Raw genomic sequence first — 21,621 nt, 5'->3', positions numbered from 1 at the left:
ATTTTGAGACCAAAAATAAGAATAGATTTGGGGCTTATACAATAAAAAAGGGCCTAAATCCAATCCAAATTGCATCAACATTCAACGATGGCTCCCCATCTGTGGCCCCCACTTCCTTAGCTTCCTTCCCATCCCCAAGCTCACCTTCAAGAAGATAAGCTTCTTTACAAGTTGCAACCATTTTTTTTCCTCCATTTTCGAAACAACCAAAAACACTTAAAAAGAAAGAAAATCCATTCTATCTCAAAACCTCAAGAAAACACCACACCTTAAAAAACATGATTTTCTTCAGTAATTCTCCCCAACCAGCATTTTAAAATATCCCATTTTCTTCCTTGAATTTCTTCCTTGAAAAAAAGAGAGCGTTATATATATAGAGGGAGAGGGAGGGGGAGAGGGAAAAGAATGTCAGTTTTAGCAGCGAATCCTCACGTTTTATACAGAGAAGTGCAGTACCACAATAAAGACCAACAACAACAGTTATGGAGTGGTGGTGGTGGTAGCAGTTTATTGTTATCACAAAGAACTTCTTTTGGGTGTTCTTGGTTTGATGGCAGAAACAAAGACCTGTGTAAAAAGAATTCAAAGAGAGATGTTAAAGTAGCAGCGTCTTGGCCAGATATGACTAGGCCAACCTCCGTAGAGATGGAACCCATCGATGATTCTCACCATCTTGATAAGATTCTCCTTCAGGCTCACGAGCTTTCCCAGCCCATTATCATTGACTGGTATCATCACTCTTTCATATTTTGCAAGAACACCGTTGCTTACACTGAATACTATACATCTCCTTTCATGTCCCAGTAAAGGATTTTTTTTAAGAAAATTATTTTGGTTAGGATGGCTTCTTGGTGCCGGAAATGCATTTATTTGAAGCCAAAGTTGGAGAAATTGGCTGCTGAATATGATACCAAGTACCCTCTCTTCCTCCATCTCCTGTGAATATATATATATATATATATATATATATATATATATATATATATATATATATATTATTTCCAGCTTTGGTTTAGCATGATTTCAATTCATAAATATCTCTGACTATTCCGAAATATCCTAGGCAGCCACTTTTATGACACCACATATTTCACGGCATATAGCGGCCGGTTCAACGGTGTTTTAATTTTATTTGTTTATGAAGAAAATTAGTTTTAAATTATTTTTTTAGTGGTTTTAAATTGTTTTGATGAGTAGAAATTAAAAATAAATTTTAAAAAATAAAATAATTATTTTAATATATTTTCAAGTGAAAAGTACTTTAAAAAATATCTCTACTATACTTTTATCAAATCTAAAATTATAATAGTATGGTGTATATTGTTTCTTAAATTATTTTTACTAGAAAATATATTAAAATAATATTTTTTTAATATTTTTTATTTTTAATACAAGAAGACAAGTAAGAAAAATAAAAAGTTAATTTAAAATAAAAAAATAAAGCTAAAAAATAAAAAATAAATAAAAACACAGTTGAATTTCAAAATCAAAATGTAGCTATAGTCCATTAAAGACCCACACTCCATTTACAAAAATGGTCCATTAAAATTCTAATTTCCATCATATCACGTGTTTTTACTTACTATCCAATTTTGTGTTAATTTGCTAATTAGGAAATAAAAAATTTCTCTCGTTGCCCCTCTCCATTTCACAGGTTATTGATAAAATGTTGCCATTTTAGTTGATTGATTTTTTTCTTATTATTGGTTCGAAAATAGAATCAAATTTTATTGCGTGGACGTCAACAAGGTGCCTCAGGCTTTAGTGAAGCGTGGAAATATATCTGTATGTTTAATTTATACTCTTGTCTCAGTTAGTTTCTTGGCTTAACCATTGTTTAATTTTAATTTTATTTTTATTTTTTGGGGTCCTTCTTGCCAGAAAATGCCTACCATTCAGGTTAGATTCACTCTTTTAATTATTTTTATTATCTATTCTATGATTTACAAAAAAGGGTTGTTAATTAGGTAAAATATCGATGGATATATAATGACAGCACCATTGGATCGTCATTGTATTGCAGTTATGGAAAGATGGAGAGATGAAAGCAGAGGTGATCGGAGGGCACAAGGCCTGGCTTGTGATGGAAGAAGTGAGAGAAATGATCCAGAAATTCGTATGATATCTGTACTGTGCATAACGTTCTGTTCTTGTCTTCAATTCCCATATAGAAAGTCAGAAATATGTACAGTGGAACTCTTGAGTTACTCCTCTGGACTCCATTAAAAAGAACCTGGCAAATAAAGAGGTAAAGCTTTGGTAGTAAATTGCTATTATTTTTATTATTACTATCATTTGTTTCCCATGTAGTAAAGCGCCAAACCACCCTCAATTCTCGTCCCTTGGGCCGAGTGGTCAAGGGGGTTTCCCGGCGAGAGTTCGAGTCTCTCAGGCGACGTTGATGTCTTCATTTTTTTTAACCCAATGCTGCCATTTTGGCTTTCTGGGACTTGATATGATGCAAGTACGCGACAAAGAAAGGAAACGAGAAGGCAGAGTTTTGATAAATGACAGCAGTCCAAGTTCAAATGAGAGTAGTAATAATTGATGGAGGGCAGCAGCCAGCCTCGACACCGAGCCATCTATTCAGAGTTTCTATTACAATTTTAGATCCTTCCAAAATCAAAAGAAGTTCTTCCGGTGAAATTCCACAGCAAAAAATAGTCGAACACTACTGATACATGATGGAAATCTTCCTTCTTTGTCCAAGTAAAACTAAACATTATTTCAACTTGACAACGTCAATATCAAAGCCATTTTGGAAGGACCGAGAAGAGGTTTTCATATCACGGAAGCCTGGTCCTGGAGTAATCTGTGACTTATGCCTGAGACTCTGGCCCTGCTGGTTTTGAGTTGAGAAGTGGCTGAAGAGCCTTGACAACAATTGTCATGTTTGGCCTAAAGTCCGCTTCATACTGAACACAAAGTGCTGCAACTGCTGCTAACTGATATACCGATTAAAAACACACACATAAATGAGCACAAAATACGAGGGAAAAATAGAAGAAGAGAAGAGGATCAATTGCAGTTGCCTATTCCCAACATTCACTTTAACCTATTCTTTTTCCCATCACAATCGCAACTAGAGCCTAGCTACAAATCTGGGCTGCATGCTTGATAAAAATAAACTATTGAGGAAAAGCAACCAGGGGCAATAGTAAGAACCTTGGCAACTGCCTTGGGAGGGTAATCATTGTTTAGCTTGGGATCCACGCATTGCTTCACTTTATCCTCACTCAGTCTTGGCGTTGCCTGCAGCAATTACATTTCTGCTAGGTATAGGCACAGATGAAAGCAAAGGGAAAGGAGGCGTGCTTATAAACTGAAACATACCCAGGTAACAAGACTCTGCTGCCCTTTCGGCATTGTATGGTCTACTGGCTTTCTTCCTGTCAGCAATTCTAGAAGAACAACTCCGAAACTGTAAACATCACTTTTCTGAGTTATCTGCCCGGTCATGGCATACCTGAAAACAAACCATGGATTAGAAATGAGGGTGCAAAAAATCTTAGATACTGCAATGCAAGCATCAAGGAAGATAGTAAAAATATTATGGCAGAATTAAGAGTTACTACTACCTACTAGGCAACCTAAAGAAGTTTAAGCAAGCTCTTAGCATCTTGAAAGCAATAGATAGCAGAAACGATGCCCATTTTGGTTTAGGACACTTCTCTACATTTAGACAGTCATTGCTTTGATAATAGATGAGAGGGTGTATGTTGATGATTAGTAAGCCAAGACTGCAATTTCAGACAACAGGCTAGGATTAGAGAAGTTATGAGGCTTACTCTGGAGCATGGTAGCCAAATGTTCCCAAGACCCTAGTCGAATGCAGTCGAGCAGCAGTGTCAGAATTGGCATTGGACAGGTTGAAATCGGCAATTTTGGACAAGAAATCATCGAAGAGTAGGACATTGCTTGATCTAACATCGCGATGAACTATAGAAGGCTGAACCTTTTCGTGCAGATACTCGAGGCCTTTTGCAGCACCATAAGCAATTTTAACTCTCTGGTTCCAATTCAGAACTGGACCTGGTTCAGCCCCTTCTACGCCCTTCCTCCCTGCACCATAAAATTAACTAAATATGAACCAAATTGCAAGAAGAAAATGAAACTAAGAAACATCATAGCTGGAATTACCATGTAATACATCATGTAAAGAACCCATCACTGCAAACTGATAAACCAAGATTCGGTTGTTTGCCTCCAAACAATACCCCGTCAACTCCACAAAGTGCTCATGTTTAAGTCTTGAAACGACAGACAACTGCATGACCCCAGATGCAAACACTGAATCAAGATTTTGTGACCAGCACATTGTATTTTACTAGAAAGAAACTTTCCCGTTATCTAACCTATCTAACCTGTGCTTCAAAATCAGAATCTGGTTCTTGTGAACTGCTGGTGTCTAGCTTCTTAATTGCAGCAGGCATGCCATCTTTTAACTTGGCATAAAAAACTCGCCCGTAAGAACCTTCTCCAATCAAAGCCTTATTACCAAAGTTTCCTGTCATCCTATTTAACTCATCCAATGGTATTGATGGGATTTCAATGGGTAAGACCTTCTGTGGAGCTCCACTTCTGGCTTGATTGGCACCTCTTGGCTCTCCTCTCGCGCTGCCTACAATACACAGTAAGAATTATTGCGTCAGAAACTCAAGAAAGAAGAAACCCAGGGAATTCTCGAGAAAACATTGACGGCTTGTTCTGCTTGGCTGCTATTCTATTTGGCATTAAACTATACTCATTCTTCAGAGAAGGAATTGCCAAAAATCTGGCATGCATGCTATTATATCTCAATAATCGAGGCCAAGAATTCAAGAAAATTTAAAACCAAAATTGGAAACAAAGAATAGAATGAACTACCGCCGCCGCCATATACATTCGCTCCTTTAGGTGGGGCTGTGTATTGATTAGCCGGCGGGCCATTTGGTTCCTCCTCATAACCACCGCAACAGAACATATCAACAATTGGATTAATCTAACAAAAAACAATATCCTGCAATCCCAGAAAAACCAAACCGTATAAAAACATGTTATCATGAACACAACTAAAACAAACAATAAAAGGTCCTTATTAGCGAATCAAAACCCATGATTAAGAACTATCTTTTAGAATAAATTGCACCTATTTTCATCCCTATTGAAATATTTCATCGAAAACAATGCCGACTCCATAACATTATATCAATTTCTGCACAGTGGGCTACACTAATGATGTTGTCAGAATTTAATACGTGTTTGAATTGTTAATCTACATTTTTCTCAACGTTAAAATCAAGAGGAAATGGTTGAATGGTCATCATTGAAACACACATACCTACAAGGCGGAGATCAAAGATGACTCGATAGAGGCTGTCAAGAAAAGAAGTAGAAATTGACAGACAGAGAGACAGAGGGAAAGAGATCTAAAGATGAAGAAAAATGTGGAAACAAAAGAGACAAAAAGAGATTAATTGTTGTTGATGTTGTTCTGTTTTTGGGACTGAGAGGCACAAGGTTCCCTTTTGGCGTCGCGGGAAATTCGGTTTAGGAAATTGTTCATCCGCTAGAACTAACCTACTTCTACGTACAGACGTGCCTTCACGTTTTGCATACATCTGCACGTCCCTTCCCATGCACTCTTTCTTTCTTAATTTTTAATTTAATGCTTACTCATACGGTCCATCTTCAACTCATCATGATTCTTTTTTTCTTCATAACAAATGATGATCATCAATCATCTTCTTCTTGGGAGACCTCACATCAACGGGTCATGGTCCATACATATGTAGACTTCGTTGCATAATTGTCAAATCTGACCTGGGATTTAGCCTATTCACTTTCTGAATTCTTAGATTCATACATGAATATAACTGGAGAATATTTTTTTTGTAAAACTTACTATAATTTATTAATAAAAATAATTTTTGATATTTGTTTACAAATTTTTTTAGTAGTGATAGAAATATTTTATGTTAGAGAATAATATAAATAGACAACACCTAACAACTTAAATTTTTAGGTTGAAATGGTTCTTTGACATGGTATTAAAGTTTTGGTGATCAAACGATCATGAGTTCAAATTTCATCATTCTTTTTTATTTGATAAAAATTAAGCACAAGATAGTGTAGACTTGTGTAAATTTCAAGTCCAATAAGTTTTTGTTTGAAAGGGTGTGTTAGAAAATAATATAAATTATATTTTAAAACCTCATCTAACAACTTAAACTTTTAGATTAAAATGGTTCTTTGATATTTTGGGTAATTAGATCACAAGATCAATCGTATTTTAAAAAAAAAACAAAATAACTTCAAGTTTTTTTTAATTTTTATGTTTTGACTTGTCTAGGTTTGGATCATGATTTTACTAGGAATCCATCAAGTTATGGGTCAACTCACTGAGTCACTTAGATTTCAACAACTCATTGTCAAAATCAATTCAAATTAAAACCCAATTTGGGTTATATGCTATAGATTATGGGATTAACTAGGGTTTAATACCATGCTTTATGCTTGCATGGTGGATACCTGCTACTGCCATGTTCTCAAATCTCCCTTGGTTAAGGTCATGGGTCAAGGACTTGACTTAATTTGGCCGCGTTTGTTTCTTTTTATATTATGATTATAACAACAAATTCTGCCTCGAACAAGCTGGAGCAGAAAAGATTGCAAGAGTATTCTCTTTTTGGCTGCATAAAATAGTTGTTCTTCCATCCTTCTTTTAACACCTGAGATTTCCTTATCAACAGATTCGACCATTATCTTATTATTTTGTTCTGCCCTAGAAAAGTTCAGTGCTGATTCACGCCTTCAAAGGAATTAATCTCCCTCCTGGGAACCAAGTTCTTAATTATACTTAAGATTAAGATGCACTGGTTTGAATCCATTAATGATTGATGAATATCCTAAATCTATTTCACCAAATGAAGAAAAAATGCAATTCAATTACAATAAATAAAATAAATTTGATTGGAGTCATGAAAACTTGGATAAATTATATTTAATAGGAAGATAAGTACTTTGGTAAGCAGGAATGTTTAATTTTAGCTTTATATATTGCTAATCTATTAATTTAAGCTAGTTTTCAAGAAGCCAAATACTGTCTTCCCCACCTTGTAGTATTTTGATGGTTGTTTTTTAATGTATTTTTTATTTAAAAAGATATTAAAATAATATTTTTTTTATTTTTAAAAAATTATTTTTAATATTAGCAAATCAAAATAATATGATAATACCTCAAAAAAATTAATTTGAAGTTTAAAAAAAAATGCAATTTTTTTTTCAACCATGCTTTTGAAATATAAAAATAAATTGATTATTAATTTGTTGGAGTGACACTTGAAAGGGCACAAGGAGTTCAAACTACGAATGCTAAAGATTAAAAAGAGATGTGGTAAACCTTGCAGGTTTGCAGGTACAGTATCAACTGATATTAGTAAGGCATACAAGGAGAGAGAGAGAGAGAGAGAGAGAGAGATGATCTTTTCTTTCTTCTCACCTCGATGTGGGCATGAGGTACAACAACATAGCAAAATAGAATTCAGTACATTCAGTGATATCCAAAATGTGTTGACTACAAATGCTTGAGCTGAACAGATCCCTCAGCCAGCAGATTTCACACCGAATATCCAGTTCTTACACTGTCAGCAGAAATCTGCTCCATTCAACCGCGCTGACAAAATGGACGAAAGAGACCAATCTCGATCATAACACACCAAGACAACTGAAAACACCAATCGAATAACCAAAGCTTCATCTTTGGCGCATTGAGAAACCCTGGTGTCCTCCTAAATTTTGTTAACTGTACAATAACCTTAGCATCAGCTTTCAATCTCATTCTTCTTTCCATACACGACCAGTAACCCTCAACTTCAGCTCTTTCCTATCCCCACCAGAGAAGTAGAGAGCCAAATTCCTTTGAATAATAAGCCCATCCTGGCTATCGCGAACTTTCCTGTGACTATCACGGATGCTCCTGGGAATTCCTTGCCATACCAATTTTCGGCCATTGCCACCAACTTCTAAGCTGTAACTGAATTTCTTTGCTTCATTATCATCACCCATAAACCTTAAGAAGGCCATATAGACAGGTGCCATGCCCAGTTGGAAAGCCTCAAAATGCAAGCAGAACTGTCTTCCAAAACAGTTAAATACCTGCAGAGGATCACAAAATTCAGTCGCAGAGTGATTAGCACTGCCAGCAACACAACTAACAAGTAAATAAAGCATGATTAATGATTTTGAGAACAGCTTTCCAAGAAAAGTTTATTGTAACAGAAGATTATGATGCAACCATGTCAAAGCAGCATGTAAAACAGTGCATTTACACTTCTAAATGCATCCACAGCCAGATAAACGCAAGAACCCATGAGAAGAAAGAATAAACAACTGCTCCAAAACAACCCAGCAGGAAGCATGCATGAATTATATCAAAGTCTCTTTCATTTTATTTTTTCCCGTTTCCTTTAAGGCATTTTTCTATTAAAGATTGAGTCAGCATCTAATCTCAACCCCCAGAAGAGAAAGGAAAATTAAGAAGTATGGCAACATCTTACACGTATGAAAATAAGTCTAGCATCATGCACAAATGCATGCAATGACACTCATACAGATGAAGAACCCACAAAAAAGGTTAAGCAATCCAACTTTATCATGCAACGTATTAGGACTTACAGTAAGCATCCATGTGGCATTTTCAACTTCATGTGGATTTGATTTGACATAGCGATGATTGAAGGTACACCCATCATGCATATCAACCTTGTGATCGTCCTTGAGATGAGCAGCAAGGGCAGGGATGTCACCAGTGACAGAGCACTCAGACCCAGCATAAGGGCAGCTATATGGACGAAATCGACAGTGTTGCTCATGCTTGAGCTTGCTGTAGTATGGGAAAACATCAAGACATCCTAAACTCTGGTATTTGCAGGGCAGCTCCAATGATTCTGCAACTTTCTCCAAAGCCAAGCACCGTATATTTCCAAGATCATAGCGGCAAGTAGGGCAACAGTTATGTACTCTAAGCTTGCAGGCTGAACATAGAGTGTGTCCATTTGGGCACTGTAACAACCAAGTCACACAAGGAGGGGGAGTTAAGAAAATTAGTTATAATATTAAGCAAGTTTAGAAGATATAAAACACAAATGAAAAGGAAAAGACTTTTGTTAAAAAACCACCTCAACCCAATAGTTTAAGCTTTTAGATGAGGTTTCAAAATATGATTTAGATTACTCTTGAACATATCCCTTCAAGTGAAAGCCTTTTAGACTTAAACTTGCACATACTCAAATTACCTTGTGTTTAATTTCTATCAAATAGAATGGGGGTAGTGTGATTCAAACTCGTGACCGCTTGGTCAATAAAGCTCGAACCATCTCAACCTAATAACTTAAGCTTTTAGGTGAGATCTCAAGATATGATTTTATATTATTCTAACAACTTCAACTTACTGATTTGAAACAATGAACTGAATCTCCAAACCTAATTGACCTAGTAAGCAGCAACAAGTTATCCAGTAAACCACTCACGAGGCATTTTTGTCCTAAAATGACTCCCCCTCGCCCACACACACACACACACACACACACACACACACACAAGAGTCTACAGCTAGCTCGCTCTTTTCCCCAAACAGATTCAAAATCCCTTCTCAATTCCTTTTCCACCCCCCTAATGCAAGCAACACTCTCACCCACAAGTTATTCTTCTCCAAAGCCCTTGATGAGCATAGCTGTTTTTTTTACGTTCATGACCTAAATAGGACATATAAAACAAATTGGTAGACTTCCACACTTTTGCAAGAAAACAAAACAGCGAAGAGTCTTCAAACAGAAGTTCACATATCTTTGGAATGTTTGCAGTAAAGATTCAATCAGGATTGGTAATCAAAAGCGTATATGGCTCCAGAGGTAACATCCATTCTAGCATTTTCATAATGCCTGTATATAGTATTTACAACTTGTGCTAATAATATTACATTACAACACAAATAATGACCATATCCACAAATCTGTAATTTTTATGAAATATACTTTATGTCAGTAATAACCCCATAAACAGGATAACATAATTGATTAACTTCCAAATTTCCTTTAAGCATCAGTTCCCTAGCAGTATTCCACCTCCCCAGGTTCACTAAAATGAGTACTTGCCAGTCATTGACATGATAAATGCCTTATTACGGCAATCTACAATTAATCTATCTTAACTTTTTGAGATATCATAGGCAGTTTCCTTCACTATAACTTTGACAACTTGTTATAAGTTTCAGCTATTCCACATGTTGAGATCCTGAATTAATCTCCTTCAAATATTTTTTTGGGAAGCAGTTTCAGGTGACATGTGATAGGTCAGAAACTACTTAAAAGAGCATGGAGTTTGCATGTTGCTTTAAGGAAGCGACCAGATTAAAGGAGAAAAATCCATGATAATTAAGAACAAACCTGGTGAATTGGAGGATACATTAAATTTGTACAGACAGGACACAACAAACCTGGTGAATTGGAGGATACATTAAATTTGTACAGACAGGACACTCAAGGAGTTCATGGACACCATTGTTTGAATAAACCCCGTGCTTTCCGCTCAGAATAACAGTACCTTTTGTAGGTGCAATGTTATTTTCTGATTTTGACGTTGCAATGTCACATTCTGCAACTAATTCAAGAACTTCTTTAAAAGCACTGCCCCCAGGAGCCATTGCTATTCCGAACTGGATAATGTTTTCCAATAACTAAAAAATGCACCACTTTCAACTCTCAGAAGGATCCACACTCCATTGGCCTGTAAAAGAAATAAAAAATATATATATATTAATAGGGAAGCTATATCTCATGCACAGCATACCAAATGTATAGTCTAAATTTGATCACTTCCAACGCAACAAATGAACATAACACTTTATTAGAAAGAAGTTACTGTGTTATTTGTTTTCAACTTAAACATGCTAGAAGGAATTTTGGCGGGTTTAGGGTTTTGAGGGAATGTACAGTAGCCTATTGTACATGGAGACCACTGGCCAAGAACTAAATTCAGTGTGTGCAAATTCATGAGTGTTTTATTAAAGTTTGTTAATTGGTTTTCCAATAGATTTCAGCTTAACATATAATTTTATTCTCAGCCCACCCCTTCAAAATCACATATGATTTGAGAAAGCAAAAGACGTTTCTTCTCGTAAAAAAACAAAAAACATGCAATAAAAGCATAAATATGACATGAAACACCATTTAGAAAACAGGGCTTTTCAAACTTGTTGCCCCGTTATGCTATCAACCATAAGACATCTTTGGTAACCAGAAGAAAAGGGAATGAAGAACAGTATAAAAAATACATGTTACAAGCTAAATAATTGACAGAGAACTGTGCAGAATAACCTGACTTGATGAACTATATGCAGTTAGAAGAAAGTTTCAAATTGCCGAAGACATAATGCTTCTACAGAAATTCATCCACCATCATCAATGTGACTGAATCTCTATTTTAAGCAATATACGTGAAAATGCTAAAGACTTAATCAGAGTTTTGCAAGAAACAACCTTCCCCGCCATGTATCCATCAGAGCAATCAAAATTAGTTGACCAAAGAAAAGGACGTAAGAAATGAGCCTGAATTCTGCCTAAAAATGCCCATTTTACACGCACCAGAAAGCAAACAATCAAAATATGAGACGAGAATAGCAAATAAAAACGAAACCCATTTCAAAACTTGGACCAATCAACCACTTTTATCAAATCAAGATTCCGACAATAAAATTACCTTTAATATTGAAAATACCCATCGGACCAATCACAAAATGAGACAAATAAAAATATGAAAGGAAAGAAACCTATTTTCCATATTAAACATACACATTCAATCTATATATCACCCAAAAAAAAAAAAACTTCCCAGCCGACTTAATCATAATCAGAGCCACCCAATCAAACACGAGCAACAATGAAACAAACAACCCCCATTTTGAATTTCCAAAAATTAACCCAAAAGCAAAAACAAAAACAAAACAAATACAACAAAAGATAGACCAAAACAGGAGATACCCAGTTCAGAATTTCCAAGCTCTTTGTTGTGTCTTTACATGTATAATCAATTCAGACAAAACATCGAGACAATGAATTGGGAAGGAAAGCAAAAAAAAATTAAAAATTTAAAGAGAACAACAAAAAAAAACAAACTTGACACACGAGGACTCCGCATTACCCGGATTTGGAAAACGAGAAGAGGAGGGGGAGTCTTGTTTGCATCGATGTTAGACCGTAAATGGTCTCGGTCTGGCTTGGTTTTGTCTATTTATAACGAGTTCTGAAGATAATTCAGCTAAGCTCTTTCTCGAGAAAATATAAATAATAATTGAGCTCCTTCAATATATATTGGTTTCGTAATATGGATAAGCGCATATCAGTCCCCGTATTATATAGTTGCTGACAAATCAAACACCCATCTTCAAAATCTTGCAAACTGTAGAATCTTTGGGTAAGATAACGCAGCATTTTAAAACGTTGATCTATGACTTGGTGATTCAGGGCTTAGGCTGGCCGAGTTTTAAAAAAATAGAAGGAAAATTGACTTGATATAATCTTGGTCAATTCACTTTTTCCATGATCTAAGATTCATCCTGAATTGACCTTAAGTCAACCCATTAGCTGAATTTAAAAACTATAGTTTAATGTATTTGTGTTCCTTGTCAATTTGCTTATGTAAAATAGTTAAATTTAATAGAATATAATATGTTAAATAAATAGTTGTAATAATACACTTGTATAATATTATATTTCAAGCTTTCCATGGATAGTGTTATGTTTTCAAGGTATAAATTAAAATTCTTTTGTTGACTATATAAAATGTACAATAATATAACATGATTTTATTTGTAAACACAATAAAAATATTGTTTTTGCATAGATGAACTTTTTGCTAAGGAAAAAATAGGAAAGGAAAACATATAAAGAACCTCACCATTAATCCATTTTATATTATTGTTGGTTCTATAAAGAAAAAAACATTTAATGAGGCCATTGAATTTAACTTAATAAGTTATGCAAACGAAGATTTAGGGGACTTGTAGTATTATTTTTTTTAATTTTCTTTTCTTTTTTCTAATAAAATTTTTTAGTTAACTAGTTTATTTTTTCATTTTTTTTATAAAATACATTCAAAATTCGATATTAAAAACTTGTTTAGCGATCAAATTTCATAGGCATCCAAACACAACATTATTTTAATTTCATATAGTTTAAAACTCATCCTAACCTTACATTTGAACATTCTAGACGCGATTCAACATCTAGATGCGTAAAAATTAATTTTGATTTAAGTTTTGAACATCATGATCTCTAAAAAGCTAAACACTTTAAATTTAGAATTGACTCAACACTTGAACATCTTAACACATAGTCATGCCCGATTCTTAGATGCCTTATTCTCTAATCCAAATCATTTTAGAGACAATCCAAAATTTGTTCCAACCTTAACCTCAAACACCTAAAATGTGGAGTTAGCCTCCTTCATCTAGCTTGGCCTCCAAGTGTTCCCTAATCCAGCTTCATGATAAGATTTTTAATGGTTTAATCTATCCCTGGATGATGAGATATTTCTCCTATTTATATTTATATCTCTAATTAAGTCTATTATATCCTTGAATGTATACTAATTTTTTAATTTGCTATTCATGCAATTTTTCGAGTTCATCATTAGAATCAAACATGAAAGTACATGACTTGGAAACTTGAAAGCATATTCAAATATAAACTTATTTTTATTTTTATGGTGAACAAAAACTGTATTCAAGCATGAGAAATTAAAAAAGAAAAGGTTTAATCAAATATTATTGTTTTTTTATTTATTAACAATTCAAATATTATTTTCAAGTGTTTTTTTAATAGATTAAAAAAAATCGGCCATCAAAACTGGTTTGCATTCTTTTATGGTGATAAAAAACTAAAGGGATAAACCATGGAAGGTCTCGGAGACATTGGCAAGATTTTTAAGTTTAGGAACCGATTTGTTAAATCCCACAAGCCCGAGGACTGATTTGTAGTCATTTATAATATTGAACACGGTGGTAAAAGTCGTCGGTAGTTGACCAACGATTCTACGCGCACGCAAGCTTTGAAATTTCTTATGTTACGTTTATCTTGAGATCGGTTGGAGCTGACTCTTACAGCATATTTGGCAGTGTTGTTATAGATGCTTTTTAAATAGTTTTTTGTACTGAAATGCATGCTAATGATATTTTTTTATTTTTTAAAAATTATTTTTAACATCAGCACATCAAAACGATCCAAAAAGTACAAACCGCACTCAATTTTAACAAAAAAAAATTCAAATTTTGATAAAACACAGATACAAACACAATACCAAACACAATACCAAACGTTCCCTTAGTGTCCGCAATAGGAACAGCCTCATTACGTCCTCTCCACTATGCTCCAACTTTCTTCTTGCATACAACACCGTTACTATCTCCAATAGTTGCATTTAAAATTGATCTGATTTGGCCGATCAATGTAGTAAAAACTTCAATTAATTTTATTTTTTAAATTAAATAATATTATTTTGTTTTTTAAATTTTTCTTATTAATCCAAATTAACTTTCAAATCAGGTTTATTAATAATATGTTTTTGTTTATCATTATATTCACTCTATATAGGTTTTGAGATTTTAGTTTTGGTCTAAATATTTATTGTATTTGTTTTTTAATTTTTAGGTGTGAGAAAAAAAAAGAAAGTCATTGGATAACAGCTAAAAAAATAATTTTAGTTTTCTTCTAGACATCTCAATTGTTTCTTGATTTATCATATTGGCTAGGTCATGTCATGTCATGATAATTTTATATCAATTAATTTAAAATTTAAATTAAAAAAAATAAATTGAAATGTTATAAAGTTAATCACCTGGGTAAAGTTTAATTATAATATCGGGAGGCTTTAACAATTTACTTTTACATTTAAAAAATTGGTTGACATGCATCTTATCGCAAAGCAATCATTTAGTACTTATCTTGGTATGATTGTTACTTAAGATCTAATCGGTGAGAAATTTCAATGTAGGAAAATTAATCTAAAGATAATATACATCACTATGAAAAAGAAAATCACTACTTGATGAGCGCAATAGCCTACCATTCATGTATTTATGAGCATCAAACTATATATTAGGGATTATTAATGAAACTTTTTTTTCAGCAATTTTGTTTTTCTTTGTTTTTCCTTCCGAGGCAACTTTTTTTTAATTATTAATATAGAGTTTAGGTTAATTTATGTATATCTCGATTAATTTTATAAAATTTAAAATTAATAATTATATAAATTTTTAATGAATGTTAAATTTTTTTTTGCAATTTGACAATCACGAGTATAGTTTTTTATGTCGACTTTGCTAGAAAGATTGCGTGTTCACTGTAACATGACTGTAACTGTTGTTGTCTCGACTCTCATGTTTGAGTCTACCTTGGCATTTGACTTTCTATGCATTGGTATACTGGAATCCTATATGCATTGACCCTTCCAAGTGAAAAAGAAGATGCATCATCTTAAATAGGATGAAAAAGAATAATATAAATTTTAAAATTTTATTTAATAATTTAAATTATTAATTTGAGATGATTCCTTAATATAATATTAAAGTTTTAGTGACCAAGCGGTCACGAGTTCAGATCTCATTATCCATATTTTTTTGATAAAGTAAGGTAGACCTGTGTAAGGTCCCGTTTGTTTGCTGGAAAGTAATTTTTTTTTAGAAAGTGAATTATTTTTCGATGTTTGGTAATGTAATGAAAAATAAGTTGGAAAATATTTTTCCAGTATTTGGTTATATCATGGAAAATGAGTTGGAAAATAACTTATTAATATTTTATTTTTTTCAAGTTTATTAAAATAATGAGGAACAAATGTTACAAATTAAAAAGTTAAATGAGAATTAAATTGAAAAAAAAATATAATTTTATAAATTATCTCAAATAAAATAAATAATAATCAAAATAATAGAGATCAAATCTAAAAAATAAAAAAAATTGAAAGATGAAGAAATTAAAATAATAATAATTAACATTTTATAAATTATTTCAAATAAAATAAGTAGCAATCAAAAGAATGTGGAAAAAAATTTGATAGATAAAAAAATTTCAATTAAAAAATAATAAGAAAAAAGCAAATAATAATTATAAAAATAATGACCAAAATTAATATAAAAAATAAATTCTAAGGGATGAAATTGAAAAACAAATGTTCAAAATAAAATATATATAGCAATCAAAAGTTTGAGGACCAAATTTGATATAATCAGCAAATAATATGACATTTCTAAATTTTTCAAAACTTTCAGAAAGTGTTTTCCGTCCAAAATAAAAAGAAAACACTTTTCTAGAAATCAAGTTAAATTTTTCTTTGACTGAAAAGTGTTTTTCGTTGATTAATTTTTATAATGACAAACAAACACATGAAAGTTTGGAAAATAATTTTCTCGAAACTAGTTTCTAGAAAATAAACATAATATCTAAGTTTAAAACAATTTTATTTAAAAAAATATGTTAGATAATAATATAAAGTCTATTAAAAAATATCTTTTAACACATAAAAATGAAAAAAAAACTGAGAACTTTCACATTGACAACATTGGTCCAACGTTCACCAACCATTGCTATTATCTACAGAAGATGCCAAGGTAGGTCCATTATTCAACATATTGCCGACTTATATTTCAACTGCCGACCTATATTATCATTTCACATACAAATTATAGATGATCCAATATGGTTGTTAAAAATAAAATAAAATAAAATAAAATTAGGTGATATATACTATTCATAAGCTATGGCACTGAAAACTACATGCAAGCACTCATACTTGTTTTCTATATATATAATTGCTATACGTCATCGTAATGCTTATCCACAGCCAAACCCTACCATGCATCCGTCAGCTAATTTATCTCATAAGTCATATCCCTACCGAGCCTCCTGTGATAACATGCTAAAGTCAATAAATTATTTCCACCTAAATCCTTATGGACTTTGTTTATTTCAGTATTGTGTGGATTTTGTTTTGTAAAGTATTTTTTTGTTTAAAAATATATTAAAATAATATATTTTTTTAATTTTTTAAGTTTATTTTTTACATCAACACATTAAAAAAATTAATTTGAAATAAAAAAATTAATTTGAAATAAAAAAATTCAATTTAATTTTTTTAAAAAACAATTTTAAAAAAAACAAACAAATATATAAATAAGTTAATTACACCTTGATTGTCTTTGATGTCCAAACATGATTAAAAAAAACACCTCCTGTGTCTATATATGTTAAAATAGAAGCACAAAACACGCATATCTTAACAAATAAAACTAATTGGATACTCATATATATATATATATATATATATATATATATAATCGATTTATTGTCCTTCTCCCGATTGTCTTTCCTTGTATTATCGATCTTGATCTCTTGTGGATAAGGATGCTTCTTAGTCCACAAAGGATAGGGAGCATAAATATATAAAATGATGGATAAAATAAAGATGGGGTTGGTATTTATGTCGTATCTCGTAGATTATGTGTAGCAGGTGTTTACAGTAAACAGATTATGTAAATCGTGAACTACTTATAGAGCTAGGCTATTTTACAAGTTTCCCATTGTTGGCAGATAGGCCAGTTTTTGACGGGCTCGGAAAAATAGGCATAATATTTTTTTATAAATAAATAAATAAATATAATATTAACACATACAAAATTTCGGAAAAATAATATTTGACCATAATATATATTAATGAAAATAATAAAATGGTGAGTTTTGCCTTTTGGGACATTGTTTGTTAGGCGGCCTCGACTGCAAGTGGGCGGTGAGTCCCGAGATGTCTCATCCAGTCAGGGGGTCCATTCCGAGTTCCATCCCAAGGCATCTCATCATTACCGATATGTTATGTTTAGAAATATATAACAACGAGACGAGGTCACCGCGCCCTGCTTCAGATTTATAAAATAAATATATTTAATAATATTATAATTATGAAATAAATAATAAAAATTAAAAGTATGATATAACAAATATTTCATGACAGAAAAAAAAAGTTGTGTTGGTGAACAAAAATTTAGAAACTGAACAAAATGATTTGTAGCAATCTACAGTATTTTTTGAGGAAAGATACAGTGTTTTCACCACATAATTTAGCTTTTCAGTTCATAAAAAGAAAAAAAGCTAAATTCTTTACTAACATAATATAAAAAAAAACCAACAAATATAATTTTGGAATGAAAAAAACTCATGAGAAAAAACGTTGCAGCAATTGACAATGTTTTGTGAGGAAAACTATAGTGTTTTTCCCAATAAAATAAAATAAAAAACCATTTAGAGAAATATTATAGCAATCCACAGTATTTTGTATGAAAAACTACAACGCTTTCCTCATATGATTTAGCTTTATTGTAATTATAATTATTAACCAACTCAATATTAAAAAAAAATCGACAAAGATAATCTTGGAAAAAATCATAAAAAATCACATAGGAAAACACTGCAATAATTCATAGTGTTTTAAAGAAAAAAATTACAAAGCTAAATTCTTAATCAATTCAATATTAAAAAAAAATTGACAGAGACAATTTTAGAAAAAAAATAACAAAACAAACACCAAAAAAAGAAAAAAAATCATGTTGGAAACACTGTAGCAATTCACAGTGTTTTGTGATGAAAGCTACAGTGTTTCCCCACATGATTTAGCCTTATTTGTAGTGACTTGTAATTGTAATTCATAAACAACTCAATATTAAAAAAATAAAATTAAAAAAGATAATTTGAAAAAAATTATAACAAAAAAAATCCATGCAGAGAAACATTGTAACAGTTAACAATGTTTTATGAGCGAAGCTACATTGCTTTCCTGACATGATTAAGCTTTATTACAAAGTTAAATTCTAACAAACTCAATATTTAAAAAAATAAAATCGACGAAGATAATTTTGAAAAAAAATATTATAAAAAAAGAAAACACAAAAGAAACTGGGAAAAACCATGTGAGGAAAAGCTGTATCAATCCATAGTGTTTTGTGAGGAAAAACTTGTATTTACTTGTAATTGCAATTCTTAACCAGCTTAATATTTAAAAAATAAAATTGATAAAGATAATTTTAGGAAAAAACATAACAAAAACTATTTGGGAAAAAACACTGTAGCAATCAACAGTAATTTTCGAGGAAAGTTACAGTGCTTTCCTCACATATTATAACTGTAATTTTTAACCAGCTCAATATTAAAAAATAAAATAACAAAAGATAATTTCAGAGAAAACCATAAAAAAAAACCAAGCGGAGAAACACTGTAGCAATCAACAATGTTTTAAAGAAAAAAAATTACAAAACTAAATTTTCAAGTAGCTCCATATTAAAAAAATCGATAAATATGATTTTAAAAAATAAAGAAATAAAATAGAAAAACTATGTGGAAAAACATCACAGCAATCCATAGTATTTTAAAGAAAAATATTACAAAGCAAAAATTTTAACCAGGTCAATATTTAAAAAGTAAAATCAACAAAAATAATTTTGAAAAAAAAAATAAATGAAAAAAAAGAAAAAATAGAAAAGTTGAAAAAAAAAGTAATTTAAAAAAAAACAAAAAAAAAGAGAAAAGTTAGCAAAAGAAAAAAGATTGTAATCCACATTACTTTTAGGTGTGGGGGGGAACAGTGATTCCCCCGTATCATTTAGAGTATGTTAATAATATTTTTTTATATTTTAAAATTTATTTTTAATATTAAAAAATATTAAAAAAATTAATTTAAAATAAAAAAATTTTAAAAGCACAGTCACCCAATAATAACAAATAGGTTTTAAATTGAGTTACTATAATTTTTATCATAGTAACAAACATCATATATTAATTTCATAAATTACTAATTTAGAATTTAATTAAAACCGAGTTAATAAAAGTTTTTTAACTAAAATAATATTAATTTTTTTAAAAATCACATACTAGATTATCCCGAATTAACTCTTTATTCATCACCCAACTTTTAAGATCAAGTTAGTCATAAATCGAGTTTTATAACTATAAATTTTACCTTTATACATTCTCAGCTCAGCTCGGTAGTCCACAATCCAAACACCAGTTTCCAAGATTGCTCGCTAGCCTGGCTTGATTATATTTTGCCAATGCTAAAGTATCTTCTTCTCATATGGTCGGCAATTTCTGGCGGAAGTCCTCCGAACTTGGGTTGATAGCCAATTTCAGGCAGAACTAGCGCCTGCCATGTATTATAGGCTCTCCTTACTATATATACTCGAGCCAAACTTGAGTAAGTTAATACATATACTCGATGTTAGGGATGATTTGGTCTTTCGAGGATAAAAAAACTAGATTGAAATAAGTTGTTTTCTATTTTTCTGCATATACTGTGTTTTTTATTATAGTACTAATTGTTTTTTAAATGTTTTTTTATTTAAAAATATATTAAAATAATAATATTTTTATTGTAAAAATAAAAGTATTACTGTATTTATTTTCATCTAAAATATCATTATCTTAATGGTATTCTAACTTACTAATTACGCTCTCATTATTATAAAAGAAAAAAGAAAAATAAAAAGAAAAAAGAGTATGTATATAAATATGATCATTTTATTGGATTAATTAAATTGTGGGATATGCTTCCTGAGGTTTTGCAGATCACACCGTCATTGCTCAAGAAGTTGTTGATGGGTTCATCTTTTTGTTATGCCACGTGGATTTCATTATGTGTAGACGGTAGCACACATTGTATTGTACACCGACCCTAACTAGCCTTGCTAACACATGCCACGGTACACTCTAGAGTACAGCATTCAAGTTCGCGGGAAAATATAATTATTTTTTAAAATATTTTTTATTTATAAATATATTAAAATAATATTTTTTTATTTTTAAAAATTATTTTTAATATTAGTAAATCAAAATAATCTAAAAATATTAGTTTAAAATAAAAAAATAATTTTTTTTAATTTTTTTCAAAAATACTTTTAAAACACAAAAACAAATTATTTTTTATATTGAGCTCAAGAATATATAAAATTTTAAATAAATATCATTAAATATTTGTTTAGAATTTTTTTTCATCAAAAATATATCTACATACAAATTAATTTTATCATCTTCTTATCAACATGTTTATTATCTTATTAAAAAAATGGAGTAGATGCATGTTAAATTCATGAATACATACATACATACATATATATATATATATATATATATATATAATCTCATCATTCAAAATCTATTGTTTTTATAAAAAAAAATTATAATATTTAACTATACTATAAACACTTAGGGACCGTTTGGGAACGCGGCTGCGGCCGCGTTCCCAAAAAATTTGAAAATTTTTTGTTTTTTGTTTTTACTAAAATTTAATATGGTTTGTACGTTTTGGATCGTTTTGATGTGCTGATGTCAAAAATAATTTTTAAAAAATAAAAAAACATCGTTGGCATGCATTTTTACACGAAAAGTTATTTAAAAAGCACCCGCAACCACACTGCCAAACACGCTCTTACTCGGTACTAAAATTCAAAATTTATCTTTTCATGTAAAAAAAAAATTATAATGCTCAAGATGTAATTACCATTACTTATTTAATAAAAAAATAAATCCAAAATTCATTGCTGACGGCTGTTAA

The 21,621-nt window shown here is 31.3% G+C and overlaps 3 protein-coding genes across 5 annotated transcripts; 1 reads left to right on the top strand and 2 right to left on the bottom strand.

The window, feature by feature from the left end:
* Window positions 1–108: 108 nt before the first annotated feature.
* LOC133676457 (thioredoxin-like 3-1, chloroplastic) lies at window positions 109–2,267 on the top strand. 2 transcript variants are annotated; one of them, XM_062098098.1, is made up of 5 exons: window positions 134–728; window positions 840–914; window positions 1,719–1,785; window positions 1,882–1,899; window positions 2,024–2,267. In XM_062098098.1, the coding sequence occupies exons 1-5, from the start codon at window positions 406–408 to the stop codon at window positions 2,120–2,122; spliced, it is 582 nt and encodes a 193-aa protein (XP_061954082.1). In that variant the 5' UTR covers window positions 134–405; the 3' UTR covers window positions 2,123–2,267. The 2 variants fall into 2 exon arrangements, with proteins under 2 accessions (XP_061954083.1, XP_061954082.1); XM_062098099.1 differs by lacking the exon at window positions 1,882–1,899 and having other exon boundaries at window positions 109–728.
* Window positions 2,268–2,521: 254 nt separating this feature from the next.
* Window positions 2,522–5,000, bottom strand: LOC133676454 (probable protein kinase At2g41970). The gene is made up of 7 exons (XM_062098096.1): window positions 4,867–5,000; window positions 4,365–4,621; window positions 4,141–4,267; window positions 3,789–4,062; window positions 3,334–3,466; window positions 3,166–3,252; window positions 2,522–2,945 (listed from the first exon to the last, which is right to left on the bottom strand). The coding sequence occupies exons 1-7, from the start codon at window positions 4,961–4,963 to the stop codon at window positions 2,820–2,822; spliced, it is 1,101 nt and encodes a 366-aa protein (XP_061954080.1). The 5' UTR covers window positions 4,964–5,000; the 3' UTR covers window positions 2,522–2,819.
* Window positions 5,001–7,338: 2,338 nt separating this feature from the next.
* On the bottom strand, window positions 7,339–12,334 carry LOC133677422 (E3 ubiquitin-protein ligase SINAT2-like). 2 transcript variants are annotated; one of them, XM_062099481.1, is made up of 5 exons: window positions 12,178–12,334; window positions 10,582–10,764; window positions 10,425–10,474; window positions 8,656–9,042; window positions 7,339–8,136 (listed from the first exon to the last, which is right to left on the bottom strand). In XM_062099481.1, the coding sequence occupies exons 2-5, from the start codon at window positions 10,679–10,681 to the stop codon at window positions 7,816–7,818; spliced, it is 858 nt and encodes a 285-aa protein (XP_061955465.1). In that variant the 5' UTR covers window positions 10,682–10,764; window positions 12,178–12,334; the 3' UTR covers window positions 7,339–7,815. The 2 variants fall into 2 exon arrangements, with proteins under 2 accessions (XP_061955465.1, XP_061955464.1); XM_062099480.1 differs by lacking the exon at window positions 10,425–10,474 and having other exon boundaries at window positions 10,475–10,764.
* Between the last annotated feature and the right edge of the window lie 9,287 nt (window positions 12,335–21,621).

This window comes from Populus nigra, chromosome 17 (assembly GCF_951802175.1).
Source record: "Populus nigra chromosome 17, ddPopNigr1.1, whole genome shotgun sequence".
NCBI classification, from domain to species: domain Eukaryota; kingdom Viridiplantae; phylum Streptophyta; class Magnoliopsida; order Malpighiales; family Salicaceae; genus Populus; species Populus nigra.
This window is presented reverse-complemented; position numbering and strand designations above follow the sequence as displayed.